The sequence below is a fragment of the Mirounga leonina genome, unplaced genomic scaffold (genome assembly GCF_011800145.1).
Source record: "Mirounga leonina isolate KUSES-001 unplaced genomic scaffold, KU_Mleo_1.0 Mir_115, whole genome shotgun sequence".
NCBI classification, from domain to species: domain Eukaryota; kingdom Metazoa; phylum Chordata; class Mammalia; order Carnivora; family Phocidae; genus Mirounga; species Mirounga leonina.
Window position 1 is genome coordinate 17,249,233 of NW_023270268.1, and position 25,358 is coordinate 17,274,590.

At 40.7% G+C, this 25,358-nt stretch overlaps 1 protein-coding gene across 2 annotated transcripts in view; it reads right to left on the reverse strand.

The window, feature by feature from the left end:
- Positions 1-25,358, reverse strand: part of RARB (retinoic acid receptor beta) — a 464,566-nt gene that overhangs the window by 159,382 nt on the left and 279,826 nt on the right. Inside the window, exon 1 of one of the 2 annotated variants that reach the window (XM_034993620.1) lies at positions 6,523-7,201. The exons of the other annotated variant lie outside the window; for it this stretch is intronic. Within the exon in view, the coding sequence (XP_034849511.1) occupies positions 6,523-6,679 (157 nt within the window). The 5' untranslated portion in view covers positions 6,680-7,201. Of the gene's footprint in view, positions 1-6,522; positions 7,202-25,358 lie in introns of those variants that run through there. 2 annotated transcript variants of the gene reach the window in all.

Here is a 25,358-nt window from a genome sequence, read left to right on the forward strand (position 1 = left end):
AATAGACCAGACCCTAAAAAAAATCTTTTGAAGCTGAAACAGCCTTCAGATCATCAGCCTTTTTATAATTATGGACTTTGATAACAAGACATAGGTACCGTAGCCCCGAAAGCTTTAATATTTTTTAGAGGAGGCATTTAGTAGATGAGGTCTTCATTTGCTCTGGAAATCAGAGAAAAATTGAGATAAATGTGATCCAAATCTTCTTCTCCCAGTTAAACGGATGTGCTCATCTTAACCGGTCTTGTCTGTGTTACTGCTACCAGAGTATTTTGGAATCAGCTAGTTGGTTTTTCCTGATGTGGTAAAATGCAATCTGTGGCGAGCAGTAATTGATCAATAATAACAAAAACCAACATTTCACTCTGTTTGAGTCAAATTAGGAGAGTCACCCCTTATTCAGTACTTAAACTTGCAAACAACAACAATGACAGAGCAATCTTTAAGAAAGGAGTAGACTCGGGAACCTATGAACTGGAAAAAAATAACATAGGCTCTTTCATTCGAGTTTCTCCCCCAGGCCTCAAATCGCAGAAGGCAAAAATAATCTGTGTTTAAGACAAAAAAGAAGACGGGAAAGAGGAAAGCTGGGTGCTGTCAGGGCTGGTGGCAAACGAAATGGTTTTAGCAGTGCTGTCATATGATGCGGATGGGGGTGGGAACTTGGTACTTAGAAAAGTAAATAGGAGTACCAGGGATTAACTCTGACAATGTGAATTCCCTCCCATTTTGTTATACGGAGAGCTGGCGGGGCTCATGGGTGATAGGATTTGGTGACTGCTGGATAGACCGGCTCAAGACACATCAGAGGAAAACTGTGGACAGCTGGGAAACAAATAGCTATTCCAGGACAACATAAAATTGCAATTATATTCTCGGAATCAGCTTTTAGGACAATCACTCCCTTCCACCCAGGGCTCTTTGTTCTGTTTAGAGAAATCTTTTGGGAACAAGGGACACGGTCACCCACTATCACTCCTGTTGAAATTCGCTTTCTTCGTGCCCCCCACCCCCAGCTGGTTCAGTTCATCAGCAGTGGGGGAGGCCTGGAGACTCCTGGAATCCATGTGCCCTGACGAGAGGAAATGCTTGGCCAGGCTGGGTAGCCTGGCTGACGTCAGTTCCTGTTATCCTCGCCTTATCATGCAGGGGACCAAGAGTCTTATCTTACTGAATGGCCCCCCTTGCAACTCCCCACCCTGCAAGTCCAGAGAAAAAGCAAGTCAGCAGTTCCACTGCCTGTTTGAATTCTCATCTAAGAAGCTCTGAAAGCTCAAGATAAATAATATAATACCTGCAGACTCACCCTTACTACTTCCTAGGGGGAGAGAACTTTTGCAACTTTGTTTGTTATTCATTGAAAGGGGCTTAGGGGTGTGGGATGAGGCAGGAATCCTACTTCTTAAAGATGAAGTAAGGAAGCCAGAAAGGAAAAGAGGAGAAATCAGGGCAACATATTGACTGATGAGGTTGTGTTATTAGATCTTACAGATGGGGGAAGGTTATCTCATCTCCTATTTAACAAGAGGTACTTAGGCCAAGCCACTTACAGACAGGATATTGATAAATCTGGAACCTGAGTTAACTCCGCTCTCCATTCTCCATCACCACCCATTTCAACTTTTTAAGAAGAAGCTGGCCAAGAACGGATACAGATTTGTTCAGAGTGATTCAGTTTAATAAGTCTACCCCTCCCCCACTCCCAATACACACATGTGTTGGAATCAAAACCACAGTCATAATACTTAAATCCATTTTGCAAGGGATGCTTTCTATTTACAGATCTACAGTTTGCCACAAAAGGAATTCATGTTCAGAAGAATGACCCAGAAGCACAAGGCGATCTTCAGTCATAACGAAAAAATTAAGCTGCGAGCGCTCTAACTATATTGACCATAGAATCCCAACAAAGACTTTCTGTGCCACTCCTGGGTTCAAGGGGCAGCCTCAGAAATGTCGTAATATTGAAATATCTGGCATATTTCCATGATTTATGTGGGAATTGTGGCAGTATATCTGAAAGTGGGTTATTCTAGAAAATCAGAGATGTACAATTGCCCTAACTACCCAATAATTTGAAAGGCAAGATTCTACATTAATATCTTTTGAAAAGGTTTTTAGCCAAGATTTTTCTGATTAACCTTCATCAAAAGCTCCCATTTCCAAAAGAATGTATTTAATTGATAGTTAACTGAATCTACAGTAGAACATTTAAAGTATAAAAATGTCATTTAAAGATAGATTTATTGGCACTTACATGTAACTCAAACGCTACAGAAGATTCTTTTTAAGATGTCCTAAAATGAATACAGCATTTATTGTTTAATAAGTCCTGTGTGACTTGAAGAGACTTGTGTATTTTGCCTCTTGGTTTCACATCTCCATTTTCCTCCTAGGGAGTAACTTTCTCATTTAAAAATTCCTAGCCTTTTGTAAAAAGAAAAAGGAAAAGAAAAAAAATCTGATTTTAAAGATAAGAAATTCCTTGACAGCAGGATTTACAATCTATCATTTCTCATAGTTTATTGATGCTTGTAGAATGTACAAAAGGGAAAATGGTAAGATTTTCTTCCCTTTTCATTCATTTTCATTTCAAGATTTTCATTACATCTCAGGGGCTTAACATGTTGAAGGTAAATTACAAGCATCTGATAGCCGGAAGAACTTTCTTTTACTTTTATGTTTTAAAGAAAAGTTCATGACAAAACTGACTGGTTATATATGGTCGGAGCCAGGCTTCCAGAAATGAGAAGAAAACTTCTGATTCAGGTCAGTTAACCTATCAGAAATGGCCATTCTGGTCATTTATCTAATAAGGTATAAATAAATAAATAAATAAATAAATAAATAAATTTTTAAAAGGCCTATTTCAAAGCAAAGGCTTTGCATTTGGGCTGGCGAATCAACTTCTAACGGGAGCTTCCAGATCAATTCCATAGCCTAAGTTTAAGCAGACAGAGGTCTACCTCTCCTGTTGTATTTTTTGGAATCTACACTGTATGGTGATAAAATTTAAACTCATGTGTTGTTGTTGTTGTTTTCTTCTAGGTTGCACATCAACACTTCCCTACCCAAAGTACCATGTTATCAGCATACTGACAAAATTCTAGTATTTTTTTTTCCACAGGGAAGGAAAACTTTGTGAATCTTCTGCTTGTTTTCAAAGGACCCTAACCTGCACTTGGGGATGTAAGTAAAAGTCCCTTTTCTTTCTTCTTTCTGATGGTATTAGTTACCACTGTCATGTGGCCGAGAAGCAGAAAATTATGTCCTACTTTAGAAAAACAATTGAGCCTTTTCATCGAAATATTTATTCAAAACCCCATTCAATTCATACGGTGGCTGTCAGTCTTTATTTAGTCTCTCTTTCAGAGAGTATCTTTGATTTTGCCACTTTGACCCCAATTTATATCTCACTAGGAGAGGATTTGGATACTGTGTAATACTTAAAATCAGGTCCCAGGGCTTTGAGAAGGGGACTTTTCTTCCTTCCTTAATCACACATCACTGTTTGTTTTTAAAACAGGTTATTTCTCCTCATTAATGGGCAAAATACTATTTCAAAAAGAAAAAAAATTTTTTCCTTTTTTCTTTTGATGGGCTGAGCAAGGAGACGACAGGGAAGAGGGCCAAGAAGTTGTCACACTCATGATTTCACCCAAAGCAACTACATTTAGACCACAAATATTAGGATTTATCCTATGCCCACTGAGCAATTAATGCTGAAAACATCTGGAGCGGCCCTAAAACCAAGATAATCCGGGAGGCATATGAATAGAAACTTTGTGACTATGATACCTTCCAGGGGCAGTCTTAAATAGTATTATTTATACCACATTCCCTTATAGCCCGCTAATCCTAACTTCGAATTTTTATTAACAGGCAATTCACAGGCCCTACTCCAACCCGTAGCTGGTTGGCATGTCATTTTTCTGTTGTTAAAATTAAAAAAGAAAGTAAAAAGAATATTCTAACACCTTTCAAAGATGGCTTCTGGTGTATTTTACATTCAAAAGAAAATAAAAAGAATATTCTAACACCTTTCAAAAACGGCTTCTGGTGTATTTTACATTCAAAAGAAAATAAAAAGAATATTCTAACACCTTTCAAAGACGGCTTCTGGTGTAATTACTACACACACACACACACACACACACACACCATAAAAAATAGAATCTCAAAGCAGAAAATACTTTTGGTCGGAATTTAGGACTATTTTTTTTCCCCTTGCCCACTGTTTCCTCTGTGTTAAGAGCGCAAACAGATCTGCTTCTCATCAAAACAGTCATTAAGTAAAATGGAAAAGGTTGTGGTTTTTATGTTCTTATTTATCCAAATGAAGCCCTAATATGCTTTTATTTCAAAAGTCCTAACTACCCATGCCACCCTGAACCAAACGCCATGTGGCAGACATTTGTTAGAATTTTTATTTATGCTTAAAAACTTAATCTCTTGAACAACTAAACTGACCGTCATAAAGGGGTTTATGGAGGATAAAACAACTCTGCAGGAGCATACGCAATTTTTACAATTTATTCATTTAGCCTATAGCTGGGGGTGTGGGATTTAGAACACTTGTGAAATTGACCACAATAAGCACTAATTGCCCTGCTTACAAAAATAAGACACTGGAATTTCTGAAATCCCTTTGTCAAATGCCTTTATTTACTTTTTCTAATGCAAGTTTCTTTGATTAGCTGAACTTTGCTGTTATCAACACTTTTTGCTTATCGGCTGGCCCTAGGCGAATGACACATTCACCACTCGCTCTCCCTAGATAAGGCAAATCCCTTGTTTAACTTGTTCAAGAACAAACAAAGCTTTTCCCCCTACTCCTACAACTTAATAGGCATGTTTGGAGGGTTAATTACAAAAGGGAGAATGTCTACTTGTAAAGGCTCTATTAGGTCTAATAGCTTTCCGCCAAGGGTCCTGAACATTTGTTTTTTCATTCGTTAAAAATATGTTTCATAGAACTTTCTCTTATAAGAAAAAGTTCTGCAGAGCCCCAGTTCCCTGAGATTCCAAGTGAAACTGTTCACACTCTTTTAACTGCTACAGACCAGACAGGTCTAAAAGATCTGTTGGTGGGTTGTAAAATTATCTTGTAACACTCAGCTTCTTTGAATTCTCCAGAAAGAAAACAGGCATTAAGAAAGAAAAGGCATTTGGGGAGCAGCTGAAGATGAAGACGGCTTCTGACAACTATATTCTTTTTGCCCTGGTTATGGCTCTACGAAATACTAAGTAAGACAGCCAGACTGCTGGCATCAAATGGTTATTGATTTTTCAGCTACAAACCTGTTGATTTCCTGGCCCAAGAAGCAAGTCTTTATTGCTAAGACAAAGTTTCAGAGAGAGCAGTTTAAATCTAGTAACTGTCCCCTCTCTCCCTTTTCGTCTCCCTCTTTCCATAAGCCACCATGTTATTAGGAAAACTCAATTTCTTCCAGTTAAACTTTGACCTCTTTGAAAACAAAGATTTAAAATGTCATTTTCAGGCTAATGCTCCAATGAATTGTCAAATAAAGTACTAAAAACATTTTGATAGATAGCTGAGCCATTTATCTAAATCACTGTCAGGGCGGCGATGCATCCTGCAGGCTCCCACCACAGCCACCCGAAGGTGGGATTTTCTGGGACTTCTGGTCGTTTCTCAAGCCTGCAGCCACACTACTGTTGACCAGATGCGTGCCTCGGCATTGTGTCAGCATCAGATAACCAAATAGTCAATATTTTTTTAAAAAAACTGGGCTACTCCACTTATATTTCCTTTCCTTTAACTGATGTCCAGGTTCTGGGATGAATTGCAAGATATGGAAATAATGGATGGCTCAGCCCAAGGGGTGTTCATTGCCAGTAGTTTTCTAGCAAAACAGCAACTTCTTAGAGCAACAAAGTGACTCGGAAAGGTGGCAGCAGGGTCAATGCTAAGAAATATTGCCTTTCCTTAGCAAGGAAAACATTGGAAGCAGCAGTTTTAACTGGTGGTTTATGAACTTCAGGAGAAACAGCCACCCTAATTAGGCTAAATTCCTTGCAAGGACGATGTCGTATTTTAATTACTTTGGACTGTGGAAACACACAAGGGGGGAATATATACAACTAGCAGCTAATCCCAAGAACAGCAAAGTTAAATTCCCCACTGCATACATCTTAGTAAAAACTGCACAATGTGTCAAACTGCCTTATTTGAAGAATGTTTCAAAGTCCTGTGGTCACACTCTACTTTTTTTTCCCCCCTCCTCCATGCATATTTTTAAAACTGTTTTCAAGAGACTGTAAGGTTGGTAAGGAGAGGAGTGGGGGTCGGGAGGGGTTGTTTGGGAAGAAAACATCAAAGAGGAAATTTTCAGCAGAGGGAATCAATATGCACGCCAGCATATCACACCCTTTCAGCATTAAATCATTAAATCCTTTGTCTTGCTACCAGTGCAGTTTGTTTCCAATGTCTTTATTGCATGCAAGAGAGACAATTCATTTTTTTTTTTCTTGGTAGAAGAAGGGAAAAAATAAACCTACATTGAGCAGTGTGCCGATGCTGCCATTCGGTTTGGGTCAATCCACTGAAGCATGCTTTGAGAGCTTTCTCCTGGAGCATGCAGGAAGACGGACTCGCAGTGTAGAAATCCAGGATTTGCCCAGGACTCACTGACAGAACATCCATACAGTCAAACATGATCTCCCCTGCACCGAATGTCTGCAAAAGTGCTTATCCTCTAGGTGTGGAGGCAAATGGCATAGAAAAGTCCACCCAACTCCATCAAACTCTGCCCCTTTTTTGGCACGTAGGCTGTTGGTCTTTTTCCCAGCCCCGAATCATGAATTATGACAGACAAGCCAGCTAAAAGCCTGTAATTGATCCAAATGATCATTTACCATTTTCCAGGCTTGCTCGGCCAATCCAGCCGGGGCGGGGGTTCCCAGAAAGATCCCAAGTTCTCCTTCCAAGCAAATGCCTGCAAAAAGCCTTCCGAATGCGGTCCGGATCCTACCCCGACGGTGCCCAGACAAACCCTGCCCGGCTCGCTCGCGTCCTCGGCATCCCAGTCCTCAAACAGCTCGCATGGGGGAATGCTGGTCCCCCCTTTGGCAAAGAATAGACCCTCCTGCCTCTGAACAGCTCACTTCCTACTACTTCTGTCACACAGAATGAAAGATTGAATTGCCTAATATATGCGAGTGAACTTTCGGTGAACCCTTCCCGGGCTGCTAACCTTCAAATGACCCAACGAGTCTGACATCACCAACTCCCAGGATTCTCACAGAGCTTAAAAACTCCCAGCAGCCCTGCAAAAGCAGACAGCCAGAGAGGCAGGCAGCGGGCGAGTGCGCAAGCCGCCTCTTTCTTTCCCATTTCTCACCTGAAAAACAATGCAAGAAGTGCTTTTAAAACGGGCAGGGGAGGAGCCAGGACACCGCTCCCGGCTCGCGTTGAGCCGCCAACTTCGCTCCCTTTCCGCCTTTCTTTATTCGCGGCGGCTTAGCTTGGAAGCGCGGGTCCCCCCCCCCCCCCGCCGGCTCGCCGCCTGCCCACCCCCGCGCCCCCAGCCCACCCTGTAAATTCCTCTGTGCGCCCGCCTGTCTGTTAAATTCCTTGTAACTTATGTATTTTTCCACTCCCGAAAAAGCACAGGCAAGCCCTGAACTGTAGAGCAGAGGAGAGCTACTCCTCGGGGAAGCCTTGGGTTGAGAAACTTTCCATTTGATAACTCTCCCCCACCCCCCCGCCACCATCCCTCTTGCAAAGCACTGGCCGAAGGGATTGATTGCATTTGCTCTGGAGTAAAAAAAAATCCAGCTTTCTGGATTCATTTACTTTTTAAACCTTCTCTCAGGTCTGTATGCAACAGTCAAGAATTAGTGACTCCTGCCTCCAAGCACACACACAGAATCACACAGTGTACAGGATTTGATTTCAGGTCCTGATGGGAGAAAACAGCGTGGTCAAGAGTGGATGTGGGACTCAAGCTGAAATAGATTAAATTCCAGTTCTACTTCTTACCAGCTGTGTGATCTGGGATGAGTATTTAACCTCTCTGAGCCTCAGCGTTCTCATCCGTAGAATGGGGATATATTACTACCCACTTCAGTGGGTTGCTGTGAGCACCCCTCCCTCCCCGCAAAGTGCTTCTATGGCGCTCAGTATGTATCCTGCAACAAGTACTGTCTCATTTCATCCTCTTATTTTTCACCGAGGGAAACAAGCCCTGGGAGGGGAGGCTGAGACCTGTCTGAGGCCTCAAAGCTCCGAACAATGACTAGCACCCAACTCCCTGGGATCCCAGTCCACTGAAAATTACTTTGCTGTTCCCACAGCCTTGCACCCCGAATAGCCTGTTGGTGACCTTTGTCATCTCATGCACACACACACACACACACCACCACCACCACATAATTAAACACATATTTTGGGAAAACTGGTTAAGTGTGAAGGTTTTATATTTCCAAGGGCCTGTTTACACCAATATTAGCCCCCGCCCAATCTCGGTTATTTATTAGAATAATTTTAAGAGAAAGAGACCCTTTTTTATACGTCCCATATTGACCCAACCTAGAGGAAGGAGAAACCTTTTAGCCTGTCCTAAAACACAGAGCAGGACAGATGCAAAATTTACAAATAAACTCAGGCAGAGAGCTTTCAAAGGGAGAGCCAATACACGTTGCAGCCACTTTGCGCAACTTGCTTCAACAAAGTACATCGAAGAAAGGAAACTGTGGAGGAATGAAAACACCCAACCTCCTCTAATACCCCTCCAGTCTTTACTTGCAATTCTCCCACAAAACAGGGCAGGCAAGCGGGTGGGCATGAGGGACAGTTTCCTTACCCCTTGCGGGGAAGAGCGCTGCCCCAGTCTCCTTTCTGTGGATAGTGCTGGAATGTTCATTGGCATCCAGGCCTTTTAGAAGCCTGTCAGGGGGCACCCCGCCCCATGCTGAACGGCTGCTGTCTCCAGGAGTTGCTAAGTGGCACTCACGGTGTAACATGAAAAGTATGCATCATACACACTTACCAAGTCAAAGACCCTTTTATGAAGGTACATTAAAACAATTTTCAGCCCAGCACGCTCAGTTCTTGCTATTGAAAAGTCCAGGGCGATGGAGGGGTGAGATTTTGCTGAAACTATGTTTGTTATTCTCTTTCTCTCTCTCTTTCAAGTGGCCATCATTTCGTAGCAGAGGTTTGTAAAGAAACCCTTTAACTACAAAGACAACACACGTCTTCAGCAAGGAGCACAGAGGAATTTACAAAACATTTAACACACTGTCATTAAGATAGTTGTAAAGATACACAAAGCACCACATTATGTACCAACCTCTGCGTGCGTGCACTTACAGCTCCAAATGCTTGCTGAAGAGTCCCTTGGAAACTGGACTCATCCTGTATGCGATAATGGAGGTGACTGAAAAGGTGTCTGAGAAAACCTGAGGAAGCAGCTACATTTTGAAGCACGGCAGGAAGCATTAAGAGAGGAGAAACATGGCTCCCGGGCCAGGTGTGTGTCTTCAGGTATCTGCTCCCCCAGCGGAGGGCACGCCACTGCCTGCCCCAGCATCTTTCCAAAGGGTAGGGTGCTCTGGTCACAAGGAGATGCAGATGGGGATGGTGTCTCCCAAATTCTGTTTACTCTCATTTCTTTTTTTTTTTTTTTAAAGATTTTCTTTATTCATTTGACAGAGACACAGCGAGAGAGGGAACACGAGCAGGGGGAGCGGGAGAGGGAGAAGCAGGCTTCCCGCGGAGCAGGGAGCCCGATGCGGGGCTCGATCCCAGGACGCTGGGATCATGACCTGAGCCGAAGGCAGACGCTTAACGACTGAGTAGGCACCCCTACTCTCAATTCTAAAGCTAGAGGATCAGCCTCATCTAGGAAGGGAAAAGACTGCTCCCTAATTTCTACCCTCAATATTATGTCATGGCACAAAAACAATCATAAAGTGTGCGGGGCGGGTGGGGGGGGTAGGGTTAAGAGATTGGGTGTTTTCTTTCTTTGCACGAGTGAGAAAATTTTAAATTTATAATCACCTTGGGGTTCTCTTAACTGTAGAGGAATAAACTTGGGCTTTTGAATGCTCATCTTTTATTTCAATCCGTGTGAATAGAATATTATGGGTTTCTGATAGTGCAACAACACTCACTAATCTATTCATCATTTCTCATCATGAGTTAATTATGCTGATGGCAACTATTAGAGCTATTATTTAATCCAAGTATTAATTTATAAAGCAGCCCCCAAATTTAGCCACATGTTTCTTATCATGTCTTCATCAGGAAATCTAATTCTTACACTTCTGGAAAACCAGTCTTCCTGCAAATTCTTCATCTTAAGTAAAATTTAGGAAGGATATACAAATAAGCCACTTCTTTAAATAACATATCCATGTACGATAAAGATTAATGAGTAGGTAGAAGGTAAAAAATGGCCTAGTTAATTTGGGGATAAATGAAGTTTAAATTATTAACGCCTCTTTTAAACATTAATCCAACAGTTGGAAGAAACCTTTCCCAAATATTCTCTTGGTACGGCATAAGATAACATTCTGATATGTGTCCTCTCTTCTGTTTTGTGTTTGATCAATGATAAAAGAAACTCTACTAAAAGTATTTCCAACCACAAACAAAAAAGCAAAAGTTTGAGACCAAAATCCACTTTGTTTCAGAGTAACCGTATATTTGTCAGTGTGACACAGCACATTTGAAACCCATAATCATAAAACAAAAATTTATAGCCAAGGTTCAGGGTCTACATCTGTTTCTCTGGTTTTCGTATAGCAATTACCCACTGGACAATCCAGAAAGAAACACCATAAATCATGCTCTGCAAACATGTTTGAACTGGAGAGTTTTATGTAGGAAGAGCAGGCATCTCTCTGTGTACCAGTACTGAAGCCAGCCGTGTTCAAAATTGGTCAAATGCCTTGTGATGTCTAAATAAAAAGATGCTCACAGGCGCAGACATATCCACCCAAGTGCAGGCAGACATGGGGGTGCGGTGGAGGGAGGTAGACACGTATCATTTGAAAAGACACACCTGCCTCTTCCATGTTTTGGGGGTTTGCTTTGTTTTTATTTATTTGTTCGTTTTGTAACCGTTAATCTCATATAAACTCCTCTTGCCACAGTTTTGCCAGAAAAATAGATGGCTAGCCCTGAGTGATGTGTATGTTTCGGCCGGGAAGCCAAGGCAGGGATGGGCTGCCAGCATAAGGTGAGTGTTGAGGCTGTTCCTGGGGCTTCCATGCCACCAGGCAGAGCGGCTTGCTGTGCTGCTGGCTGGGAGAAGTTCTAACACTCATCAACACATGGAAACTGCTTCTGGCCCTTCCATCTGAACACCTCCTAACGTACCAGGACTGTTGACGGCCACGGATCTTATAGCAGAAGACACCAAAGCACTCTGCAAACAGGAATTCGCAGAGTGTATCTACGCATCCGTGTAGAGACTGGGTCTTCTCAGAATCCCAAGGAACATCTGTTCTTCCTCAAAAATGTTTCTCCATCTTGAGCGTTGGCCACTGTGTCCTTCTTTCATTTGGTTTCTTTCTCCCCAGCTTCCTGTTTTTTTCCAGTTTCCTCGATGAAGTCTTCCCACCCGGGTACTTACAAACACCATTCCCCAAGACAAGGGGCACACTTCTCCCTTTCTACCCGTGATTTGTTTTCTCTAGCACTTCTCTGTTTTTGCTGTGCATGACTCATGACTCATAAAGACATCTCTTCAAGTCCAACAGTTTCTGTTGGTTCCAACTTGAAGCTTAAAGACTTGCCCTCCTGAATGCCTCACTATGGAATCCCTCAGTTTGGGAGAAACCTATCTTTGTTTTTTTTTTCCCTCTCATTTTGATTTTTTTTTTTAAGTAATATACATTCTGCAACAACATGGATGGATCTTGAGAGTATAATGCTAAGTGAAATAAGACAAGTCAGAGAAAGACAAATACCATATGATTTCACTCATACATGGAATCTAAGAAACAAAACAAATGAACAAAGGGAAAGAAAAAAAAGAGACAAACCAAAAAAAAAAAAAAAAAAGACTCTTAATTATAGAGAACAAACAGATGGTTACCAGAGGGGGAGGGGGATAGAGGGATGGGGGAAATAGGTGATGGGGATTAAGAGTACACATATCTTGATGAGCACTGAGTAATATATGGAATCCTGAATCACTATATTGTACACCTGAAACTAATATAACACTGTATGTTAGCTACACTGGAAATAAAAAATTAAAAAAAAAAAAGTGGTACACCTTCATAAAAACTCATAGTCTGGCCTAGAAGATACAAAGTAAAAAGTTGCTGGCCATATATTTGTATGTCTTTTCAGGGGGTTGTTGCTTTTGCACAAACATAATAAAAACACATACTGTTCTGTAACATTTTTCTATTTAGCAATATTTCTTGAAATCCCTTCATAATAAATAGTGCATGTAGAACTCTCACTAAAAAAAACAAAAACAAGAGACATCTGGGTGGCTCTGTGGGTTGAGTGTCGGAATTAAAATGTTAACAGATTTTGGCTCAGGTCATGATCTCAGGGTCCTGGGATTGAGCCCCGACTTGTGCTCCATTCTCAGTGGGGAGTCTGCTTGAGGATTCTCTCCCTTTGCCTCCCCCTACGTTTGCATGCACATGCGCACTCGCTCGCTCTCTCAAATAAATAAATCTAAAAACAAAACAAAACAAAAATAAAATAAAAAACCAAAAAAAAAAAAAAAAAGCTGAACAGTATCTCTTTATATTAATGAACTGTAATTCATTTGGCCAATGCTCACCTATTGAGCAGTTAACTTGTTTCCAGGTTTTCAGTGTTTAAGAAGCCCTGTGGGTATGTGTACCAAAATATTGCTGGGTAAAATTCTAGTAGCAGTATTGCCCTATCAAAGACGATGGGCATGATCACACAAATTTGTACTCCAAAATGGTTGTGTTCATAACTACTCCCCTTTTAGGGGTGCCTGAGTGGCTCAGTCGTTAAGTGTCTGCCTTCGGCTCAGGTCATGATCTCAGGGTCCCGGGATCGAGCCCCGCATCGGGCTCTCTGCTTGGCAGGAAGCCTGCTTCTCCCTCTCCTACTCCCCCTGCTTGTGTTCCCTCTCTTGCTGTGTCTCTCTCTGTCAAATAAATAAAATCTTTAAAAATAAATAAATAAATAAATAAATACATACATACATACATACTCCCCTTTTGTTCTAAAATGGAGTAAAAAAGTAAACTTTTTTCTGTTTAGGATCAGAGGAAATATATTAGGTTTTGTAGGCTATACAGTTTCTGTTGCAACAGCTCAGTACTGCCGTCATAGTATAAAGGAACCATATATGTATATGGGTGTGTTCAATAAAACTTTATTTACAAAAACCGGCAGTGGACTGGCGTGAACCCATGGGCTGTAGTTTGTCCACTTCTGTTTGAAACCATTTCTTAACAATTCCACTGAATTTTTTTTTTAAAGATTTTATTTATTTGAGAGAGAGAGAGAGAGCATGAAGGGGGGAGGGTCAGAGGGAGAAGCAGACTCCCCGCCGATCAGGGAGCCTGATGTGGGACTCGATCCCGGGATCGAGTGATCCAGGATCATGACGTGAGCTGAAGGCAGTCGCTTAACCAACTGAGCCACCCAGGCGCCCTTCACTGAATTTTATATTGCCAGGCGCCCTTCACTGAATTTTATATTGCTTTGTTTCTCTCTCTTTAAAACCCAGCTCTACTCATTGGGGTTCTGTTAACATTTTAATCTTCCCTCTCCTTTAAAAGCTTTACCCAGTTCCAACTTGTATACGACGTGAAGAATGATATGGCTCTTATATCATATTACTTCATCCAGAATCCTCTCTTCTTCTCTCTTGGCTCATTATTTCCCACTTTCCTACTTCACCCTCTTCACGTCCTTAAGAAGGGGTGCAGGATTGCATATCAGATGCCTCTGTACTTTCTTTCCTCCACCACCAAACCCTGCTTTAAAGTCCATTATTTCCACCAATCCCTTCTCCCCCCTAATATATGATGGCAGTATTGAGGAGATGGAAAATATAACAGTGACTCCTGAGAGCAAATGCCATTGGCACCACCACGCTACAACTTGCCCATGATGTCCCTGTATTATTCTGCCTGAATTACTTTTTCTGTCTCATCTCAATACATCTTCCAATGAGTTAAGAGTAGATGTGCTGCCTCGTTGGCAAAAGGCTTAAAAGAACAGTGAGACTCTTTTCCCTGATGGAAAGAAGCATAAAGGATTCTGAGAGTGCTTTGTAATTATTTCACGTTAATATTATTAATAAAGGAGAGTGTCTATAACTGGATGCCTACCTTAATACTTAATTCAGTGCTTCATTTTTTTGAGATCAAATGTATGAAGAGAGGCTATTAGTTGGCTCTTAAACTGTACTGTTTAAATTAATTAAAATTCAGTACAACTAAGAACTTTGTTCCTCAGTCACACTAGCCACATTTCAAGGGCTCAAAAGCTTCATGTGGCTAGTGGCTACCATGTTCATGGGACAGCACAGATATAGAGCATTTTCACCATCACAGAAAGTTCAATTGGGCCACAGTGCTCTGAAAGCTCAGCTTAGTGATCAGAGAGATGCATGGTGGGTGGCACCATAGAATCTGGACACCCACTGACTGCATGAGAACCCACCATTTTCCTCTTACAAGCTGTGTGGCCCTGGGCCTGTGATAATTAATATCACAATTACAGGTGAGGGAATTAAGGCATGTAGAGGTTAGGTAATTTGCCCAGGACAATTGTATCACCAATTGTGATATTAATGATAAATACATCAAAAGGTTGTGGTAAAGATTAAATGAGGTAATACAAGTAAGAAGCATGGACAACATTGCCTGAGATATAATAAATATTTTAAAAGTGTTAGTGGAATGTCTGCAAGACGAAAATGAAGTAGGGGACATGTAGCACTAACACTGTTGCTACCAGGCACAGAGACTATTCTGTCAGGGAAGTCAATTTTCAATCAGGATGCACATTTCAGCGTCTGGGGTCCAGGAAGATGCAATTAGGACAAGTTCCCCAAGAGATTGTGCTGTATATGTCTGGTTAAGTAGCACTACATTGAAGCATTTTTATATATTTGTATAAAAGAGAATGGTTTCTTTTATTTTACAAATCAGACACTGAGTCAGAATGGCAATGAATTCTTTTACAAGCCCCACCCTGTTCTCTCCTGTGGGGGGCAGGACATATATCACATGACTTGCTGTTTTCTGCAGAAATGGTATTCAGCCTCAGGAGCACCAAGGCCAATTATGGTTAATTAAGTGACAAGGATTGTGTAAGACAGAAGACTTGCATTATTTATCTATCTTATCTTTCCATCCATCCATCCATCCATCCATCCCATTCTCCTACTCATTCATCTACTTCACCTATCTGCCCACTCATCCATTTACCCATCTAACAATCCATCTGCCTTCCTAGTTATCTACCCAACTACTTGTCCATCAATCCATCTACTCATCCATCTACCCATCTACCCATTCTCTGACCCATCATCTACCCATGATCTAACGATCAAAAGTGATGAAGAAAGTATGGCTTTTCAAACAGGCAACATATAGAGTAGAAAGAGGGGCAAAAGTAAAGCTTCTCAGATTATGCATATGCATTTCTCTAGACTCCTTGAAAAGGATTTCCTGATGAGATGTGCTGGCAGAAATAAGGTCAAAGGCACAGGCCACTGGAGATTTTAGTCAAACAAGTTTTATAAATCAGGTTGTGGCTGGGGAGCCCCTCAGATCTAACACACAGCTCTCTAAGAGCATTTTAGGATTTGAAATGCTAATGAAGCTGAGTTCTATTAGCAACACAAAAGTTTTTGACTCTGAGGGAAAGCTAAAGGCGCAAAAGGAATTTCCATCGGATTCTACAGGGAAAGGGAATGTAAAAAGTAGCAAATACATCAGAGAGGCCATTGGAGAGGGACTGGAGTTTAAATTCATCCTGGTGTCTGACAGAGAAAAAAGCAAATAAAAAAGCCCAATGTGATTTAATGGAAATTGAGGGGAACATAAAGTCAAGTAGAAATCTGTGTGAAATTTCTGTTGGGGAAACAATGATATGTATATATGTACCTTACACACACACACATAGTATGAATACATTATAAATATTTTTGATGAAAAAATAAAATTCTCTCTCCTCCTTTCAAATTGCAGAGCATAAAGCCACCTTCTGAACACCTACCTCAACCAAGGGCTTTGAAAACTTGTGTTTGAGAGGATACCATGGTGTCTTCCTAAATTAATTTTTGACATTTTGTCATCGTTTTCTTTTTTGTTTTGAGTTAGAGATGCTTCAAAAGAGATTAGCAAAGATTTTTCAGAAGCAATACTTCTAAAATTTAAGGTAACGCGTATAAGCAGGGGAGGGCAAGCAAAGGAAAAAATAGACAGAAATATGAAATATCTCCTCTCTCTGTTCCAGGAAATGCAATGATAAAAGGCAAGATCACTGCAGTGATTCCCAAAGCACTGCAATTCTAGGGCTTCATACCTAGGGCTACCTAATGAAAATTTCTCAAGGTCTGGTAAAGTAATCGGCATTTTGATCAAGGTCCTTAGGTACTTAACCTGCACACTAAAGTGTCAGACTTCTGCTATGATGGGACATTCCATTTGGTGAATGCCAACAAACAGGAAACCCTGCAGAGGATTAGGTGTTAAGAAAGACTGCGAGGACTGGAAATGGGCAGAGCTCTGACTTTGGGTAATCTTATCATCTTTCTGAGCCATACTTAGTCTTCTCGTATATGAAGATAATGTCTACTTCCAATGATAATGTCTAGTTTAAAGGAAGCTAAGGTTGAAGAATGAAGTGAAACAGTGTATGAGGAAAATTCTAAATGTCTAAAGTATTATGGAACATTAGGCATTACTATTCACACATTAGGTGAAAATGGACAAAAAAACATTTTCCACTCTTCAACAAACTGTGGAAAACTGCTAACTCCAGCCTCCCATCTAATTCGGAACCCCCTTTAAGAATCCACAGATTCTTAGCTGAGCACATGGCTACACAGAGAGAGGCCACATTGCCCAGCATCCTTTCCAGCTAGGTGTGGCTCTCACGTGACCATGTTCTCAGCAACAAAATGTGATCAGAAGTGCTGGGCCCTAGTTCCGTGTCACTTCCTTAAAAAGTAAACTTCCTACCTCCCACTTGCTATTTCCCCCCTTCCGTGCCAACTGGAAAGCCATGAGACCCTGTGTAGCCCATACAGATGAAGACAGCAGTGCAGGGGAAGGCAAAGCCATAAGATGCAAGAAACTGGAGACCCTGACCGCCCATTGCCGCCCTACCCACCGGGATTACTTGTCTCTAGACAGTTACACGAGAGAAAAAATAAACTTCTATCATATTTATGCTGTCATAGTTTTGGGTATCTTTTATTTATTTATTTATTTTTTATTTATTTTATTTTTTTATTTGACAGAGAGAGAGATAGCGAGAGCAGGAACACAAGCAGGGGGAGTGGGAGAGGGAGAAGCAGGCTTCCCGCCGAGCAGGGAGCCGGATGTGGGACTCGATCCCGGGACTCCGGGATCATGACCTGAGCCGAAGGCAGACGCTTAACGACTGAGCCACCCAGGCGCCCAGTTTTGGGTATCTTTTAAAATCAAGTTTAGTCTATATCTAAATTAATCAGATCTCGTTTGATGTGTTTAAAATTGAAAATAGGAGAAAGGATCATCTTGGTATACCCTTCTGCAATTAACCGCCCAGCCCCTTCGACATGTGCCTTGTGTTAAAGACCTGCTTTTCTTCCCTAGTTGGGCCAGGCTCCTCTCTCCTCTCCCACTGTGAGGACTGGTCAGTGGCAGGGGAACGCGGCAGATCTCCACTACCCTCTGTGCTCCAGATCCAGAGACAAACGGCTGAGTTTTTCATTTGCATTTCTGTGGCACAGACAGAAGGTGAGAAAGCTCCTCAGAAGCTCTCATTGCTAACTCTGGACATTACCAGCGGCTTCCCAGGAAATCCTGCCATTCAGGCTCGGCTGGGTCTAGCCACCCGGGCTGTGCTTGGACAGGGCGGTAACCCTCAGAACTCTAAGACTGTCCTGTATGTAGAATAATTTGTGGCAAACCCGAAGGAGTAAGGGCAGGCTAGTGTAACAAAACTGAGCCTGGAGATCTAACTTCCCACTAACAGCTTGTGAGAACTTGTCCGGTCTAATCAGTAATGTGAGGAGGTTGCTGTAACTCCCAGTGGCAAGTACATGGCTCAGGGGCTCCCTGTAAGCTCGGGACAGACTTGCTAAGGTGTGTTCCTCGGAAAGATCCCAGCAAGGCGACTCAACGCCACACCAGTCCAGCCTACCTCCTGTCGTAGAACAAAAGTTTGATTGGAGCACAGCACGCTCACATGTATTTGTTTGCATACCATCTAGGCTGCTTTTGCAAAACAACAGAGTCGAGTGAGACAGTATGTCCCACAAAGCTGACAATATTTATTATGATCTGGACCTTTGCAGAAAAAACTGGGTGAGTGCGGCTCCAGGCCTTCACTACCAATCCAGTCGAAGTGGGCTTTGAAGATGGAATCCACTGGCAATCTTAAAACTGGATAGTATTGAGGGTTTCCTCACTGTTTAAGATTCTTAATTTAAATACCTAAGAACCAGGCACCTGGGTGGCTCAGTCGGTTAAGCATCTGCCTTTGGTTCAGGTCATAATCTCAGGGTTCTGGGATCGAGCCCCCCCTTGGGCTTCCCACTCAGCAGGGAGCCTGCTTCTGTCTCCCTCTGCGGCTCCCCCTGCTTGTGCTCTCTCACTCTCTTTCCTGCTTTCAGTCAAATAAATAAATGAAATCGTTTTTAAAAAATTTAAAAAATAAAACATGCCAAATACACCTCTTTAGTGTCTTTGAGTTTATCTTTGCTCTGCCTGGAATATCTTGTTTAGATATAAACATGACTTATTCCATCCCTTTCTTTTGGTCTTTCTGAATATGTTGACTTGAGACACCAATGATCCTAAAAAACAAGGCCCCTAGGTCATGTCCATGACTTTCTGTCCCTTGATCCTCTATTTTAAAATTTATAGCCTGGCAAACACTTATTCTTTATTGTCTATCTCTCATAATGGAAAGTAACTCCTTGAGGGCAGCAACTCTATCGAATTCACTGCAATGACCCTAATAATAAGAACATTACACGACTCATAGTAATCCTTCAACAAATGTTTGTCAATGAATAAACGAGTGAATATGGGGCGCCCGGGTGGCTCAGTTGGTTAAGCAACTGCCTTCGGCTCAGGTCATGATCCCGGAGTCCCAGGATCGAGTCCCGCATCGGGCCCCCTGCTCGGCAGGGAGTCTGATTCTCCCTCTGATCCTCCCCCTCTCATACTCTCTGTCTCCCATTCTCTCTCTCAGATAAATAAATAAAAGATCTTTAAAAAAAAAAAAAAAGAAGAAATGATAAGTATTGGGGCGCCTGGGTGGCTCATTTGGTTAAGCGACTGCCTTCGGCTCAGGTCATGATCCTGGAGTCCCGGGATCGAGTCCCGCATCGGGCTCTCTGCTCGGCAGGGAGTCTGCTTCTCCCTCTGACCCTCCTCCCTCTCATGCTCTCTGTATCTCATTCTCTCTCTCGCAAATAAATAAATAATATCTTTAAAAAAAAAAAAAGAGTGAATATGTTCATTCACAAATAACCCTTCTCGGCAGACACTGCTTAGTAAGTAGAACCACGTAAAACTTGGTAAAAATTTAAAATTGGCACCAACTATGATCTATGGTTTCAAAGCAATTAGAATGGCCCTGCTATAAGCAAAACAAAATTAGGACTAATTATTAAATGGTATCATTTAAAAACTGAAATCTATGGCATAAGCCTTGTGCTTTTAACTCAATGATAAAGAAGTTCAACCCATATATACAGACCAGAAGTCTTTTTAAAAAAAAAAAAGAGCAAGCACACTTAGATATCCATTGTAAAAAAAAAACCCAACAAACAAAACAGTATGATTTGATCCATATCTGACACTATACACAAAAATTAACTCAACATGGATCATGGGCCTAAATGTAAAACATGAAGGTGTATATAAACTTTTAGAAGAAAAAAAAATAGGAGAAAGTCTTGTGACCTTGGGTTGGGCTCATGTTTCTTAGAAATGACACCAAAGTATGACATAATAAATGAAGTTAATAATGTGGATCTTATCACAATTAAAAACTTCTATTTTTTGAGGGGTGCCTGGCTGGCTCAGTTGATAGAACATGTGACTCTTGACCCTGGGGTCATGTGTTCAAGCCCCATGTTGGGCATGGAGCTTACTTAAAAAAAGACAAAACAAAATACTTCTATTTATGGAAAGATCCTGCTAAAAGAATGAGAAGATGAATAAAAAACTAGGAGGAAACTATGCAAAACATATATGAGATAATGAAGTTCTATACAGAATAAAGAAACTCAAAATCAAAAATAACAAAGCAAACCCCTTACCCTCACCCCAAGTCGAGTGAGCAATTTGAACAAAAATGTCATCAAATATATGGATGGCAACTAAACACATGAAAAGACATCAATATTATTAGTTACTAGGGAAATGAAAATTCTAACCACAATGAGATACCACAGTGCACCTACTGTAATCACTAAAATGAAAAAGCTTACCACATCAAATGTTACTGTGGATGTGGAGAAACAGAAACTCTCATACAGTATTAGAAGTGTAAAATCATAAAACAATTTTTTCCAGCCAAAAACTGGAAACAATCCAACTGCCCCTCAACAGGTGAATTGATCAACTGTGGTATTTTCAGACAATGGAAAACTCTTGGCAATAAAAAGAAATGAACTACTGATACATGTGATAACCTAGAATGAATTTTATAATAATTATGCTGAGGGAAAGAAGACAGACACAAAATAGTATTTAGTGTATGATTCCATTTACATAAGGAAATTCTAGAGAATTCAAACTAATATATGGTAGCGGAAAGCAGATCAGTGGTTGCCTAAAGACAGGGTTTGGGAAAATAGAGAGGGGAGGGAGGATAGGATTAAATAAAAAACAAAACACATGGGTAAACTTCTAGGGGTGGTGGTGGATATGTTCATTTTTTTTAAATTGAAATATCACTGACATATAACATTAGTTCAGGTGTACAACATAATGATACAATTTATGGATATATTGTGAAATGATGACTATACTAAGTCTAGCTAAGATTCATCATCACACATAGTTACACATCTTTTTCTTGTGATGAGAACTTTTAAGATCCACTCTCTTAACTTTCAAATATAAAATACAGTATTGTTAACTGTAGTCACCAGGCTATATGTTACATATCCAGGACTTACTTTACAACTGGAAGTTTGGACTTTTGATGACCTTCACTTATCTCTTCCACCCACCACCCCCTGCCTCCAACAACCCCCAATCTGTTCTCTGTATCTATGAGCTTGGTTTTTGTTTTTAGACTTCACATATAAATGAGATCATATGGTATTTGTCTTTCTCTGTCTCACTTGCTTCCCTTAGCTTAATGCCCTCAAGGTCTACCCATGTTATTGCAAATGGCAAGATTTCCTTTTTTTATGGCTGAGTAATACTCCACTGTGTTTATATACCACATCTTCTTTATCCATTCATCCACTGATGGACACTTAATTTCTTCCATGTCTTGGCTACTGAAATAATGCTGCGGTGAACAGGGGGGTATAGATATCCTTTCAAGTGAGTGTTTTTGTTTTTGTTTTTTTCAAGTTAATGTTTTTATTTCCCTTTGATAAATACCCACAACACTGGATCATATGGTAGTTCATTTTTAATTTTTTGAGGAATCTTCATACATTTTTCCATGGTGGCTGCACCAATTTATATTCCCACCAACAGTGCACAGTCCTTTTCCCACATCTTCTCCAACACTTATCTTTTGTCTTTTTTGTAGTATCCATTCTAACAGGTATGAGGTAATACCTCGTTTTGGTTTTGATTTGCTTTTCCCCGATGATTGGTAATATTGAGCATCTTTTCATGTACCTGTTGGCCATCTGTTTTTCCTCCATGGAAAAAGCTCTATTCAGACCCTCTCTTCATTTTTAAATTAGATTATTTATTTATTTTTTTGCTATTGAGTTGTAGGAGTTCTTTATATATTTTGAATATTAAGCCCTTAGTAGATACATGATTTGCAAATATTTTCTCCCATTTGGTATACAGCTTTTTCATTTTGTTAATTGTTTCTGTTGCTGTGTATGTTCATCACTTTGATTATGGTGATGGTTTCACAGGTATATACATATGTCAAAACTTACCACATTTTACACTTTAAATATGCGAAGTTTAATTTCAATCATACCTCAATAAAATTGTCATAGAAAGCAGTATTTAACAAAATATTTAACAACCAGTATAATACAGACGTTAATCCATGGGGATAATGTTGGCCATGCCAATGTATTGCAACTGACCACCAACCAGCTGTGGTCACAAAGGTCTTCATGGTTTTCTGGGAAACAAAATTTAAGACCACAATGAAATAGCACAATATACCCATCAGCATGGCTAAAATTAAAATGAACAAACAAGCAATGATACCAAGGGTATGCAAAGATATAAGAAATCTGGATTTTCATACACGGCCAATGGGAATGGAAATTTGTGTAACTATTATGGAAAACCATTTGTGAACATCTACTGAAATCCAACATTCTTTGAACTCTAGGATGTGGTGCTCCATCCCTACGTATATACTCAATAGAAACATGTTTGTATGTTTATGTAAAAGCCATGTGTAAAAAATGGTCATAGCGGCACTAATTATAATAGCCCCAAACAGAAAACTACCCAAGTATATATCAATGGTAGCATGAATAAAAAAAATATGATGTGTTCATTCAATACAATTCTACCCAGCCATGAGAACGAGTGAAGTTCACTGTATTCAAGTGTGGATGAATGCCACAACATAATATTGAGTGGAAAAAAACCCAGACACACACAAAAAAGTACAACTCTATGATTCTATTTATATAAAGATAAAAAACAGGCCTTATTAATCTGTGCTATTAGAAGTTAAGACACCTGTTACTCCTGTGTCAGGACTGGTGAACAAAGGAAGGTACAAAGTGGCTTTTGGTGTTCTGGTCACATTCTGTTTCTTGATCTGGGTGCTGGTTAAATGTTCAGTTGTAAAAAACATCCCATCATACTGTATACTTATGATTTATGCATGTCTATGTATATTGCAATAAAAGTGTTAACTTAAAAAAATAGAGTGGATGGGACACATGACTCACAGAATTTTTAAATAAAAATCCCCTTAATTGGTCCTTGTATTAAAGAAGTTTGAGAACAACTATTCCAGTCAACAATCTTGAGAAGGTAAGGAGTTTGTACTATAAGCAGGCCAAATGCTGGGGGTGAGAGGAAAAGAGGAGGCAAGGAGTCACTAAAGAACTAGCTTTGAATATTTCACTCTAAAGTACAAAGAGCATTTTGGTGAAAACTTATGTCAGCATCTATATAACTAGGTCCCTTGGTTAATAGCAACACCTAAGGAAGAAATACCAAAACCTTAATATATCAGCACATAATGTTTATCTTTTAAATAAATATCTAAGAAATTAAATGCAGGAGAGAAAAGGGAATGAGGCATAGAGGACAAAGGAAAAAGCAAATATCAATTTTCTTCTAGGTAACTCTCTGCTATCAATTCTCCACTAAGATGCACCTTGATCACAAGGGATTACTAGAAGCCAAGAGCCATTAGATAATTTACAGTCATTTCCAAGGAGTCTCCAGTTCTGGAATTCCCCATACTGACTGTTTCTCATGCTACCTACAATTCCTCACTAACAGATACTTTCTAAGGCAGAACTGGCTCTTCCACTTGCCGCTTATCATTTCCCCAAAGTCAGCTAGCTGCTCCCACCCTCTTCCTCACCCAGCCTCCTGGAGCTCCTGGGCTCCTGCTGCACAGCCCCTGCTGGACGGGAGTCTTTTCTGTATTGTCCCCATTCCTTAGAGCCCCCCCCTCCCCGTTATCTCTCCCAGTAATCTCTGCGCCTGTCCAACCTGTTGAGTTTGGATACTTTGGGACCTCCTCTCTGGATGCCGAGGGGTCACCATCCTTTACGCCAGTAAATTTTCCCTTTTGATAGCAACCCGTCTAGACAAAGGGGTACAGGCAAGGCCCTCGAGGGCAACTTTTGGCCTTAATTTAGAGTACTGGCCAACCCAGGCAGTACTATTCTTTGGCCTCTTTGTGACTCTTTGGGAGATATTTTTGCTTGCCTTTAAGACTGGGGGTACTGCTTGCATTTGGGGGTGGTACTAGAATGTCAGCTGTTCTATGCAATGAAGAATTACCTACATCCCACGCAACTTTTTAAAATTTTTTATAACGATTTTATTTATTTATTTGAAAGAGAGAGTGAGAGAGAGCACGAGAGCAGCGTGAGGGGCCGAGGGAGAAGCAGACTCCCCACCCAGCAGGGAGCCCGATGTGGGACTTGATCCTGGGACTCCAAGTTCATGACCTGAGCCGAAGGCAGACGCTTAACCGACTGAGCTACCCAGGCGCCCCCAACACAACTTTAGAATGCAGGTAATTCATAAAAGTAAATAACCTGAACCTAGAAACGAATTCTTTCTTATACAATACACACAAACTGTTTCTTTGCATGGTTTTAATAGGTACTGGATCTTCCAAGATGCAAGAACCTTGTGCACCGAGGAATTATATTTTGTATTGTACAGAATTTTACCAGGTATTCATCATTACAGAAAATCGCTTTGATTCACCAAAACCACACTTCTATAGGCCTGCCTTGTAGCTCCTGCTTTCATACTGGTTCTACATAAGGGTATGAGCATTTGTTACCTCATCTTGACTTCCAGTATAGTCAGGCCCAAACATTTACTTATTAAAATATAAATTAATCTATTATAAATAACTTTTACTTTTCATTTATATTATCACTGGATATTATGCTGATTTCTTAAAAAAGGTTCTGTGCAGAGAGTATATTATTTCAGAATGGTATAGTAAGTGTTATAAAATATTTAGTATATAAAGGAGATACTGGGTCTGAAAGGGTTGGGATCCACTTATTTAGAGAAACAGCTCCACTTCCCTCTGAAACATTTTCAAATGTTTCTATAAAATCTTGATTCTTTATGCCAAATATAGGCTGACCTTTGCCCAGTGTTGAACTAGTAAATATTTAACACCTGGCTCTCTGTGGGGGAGAAGCCCTGATTTGCAGCATTTGCTGATTTCCATGGTGTAAATACTCTGACCATAGCCAATTTCGAGAATCATCTAACATGACAGCACTGGACACAGAGTTGGGTAAAGATACCAAAAATCA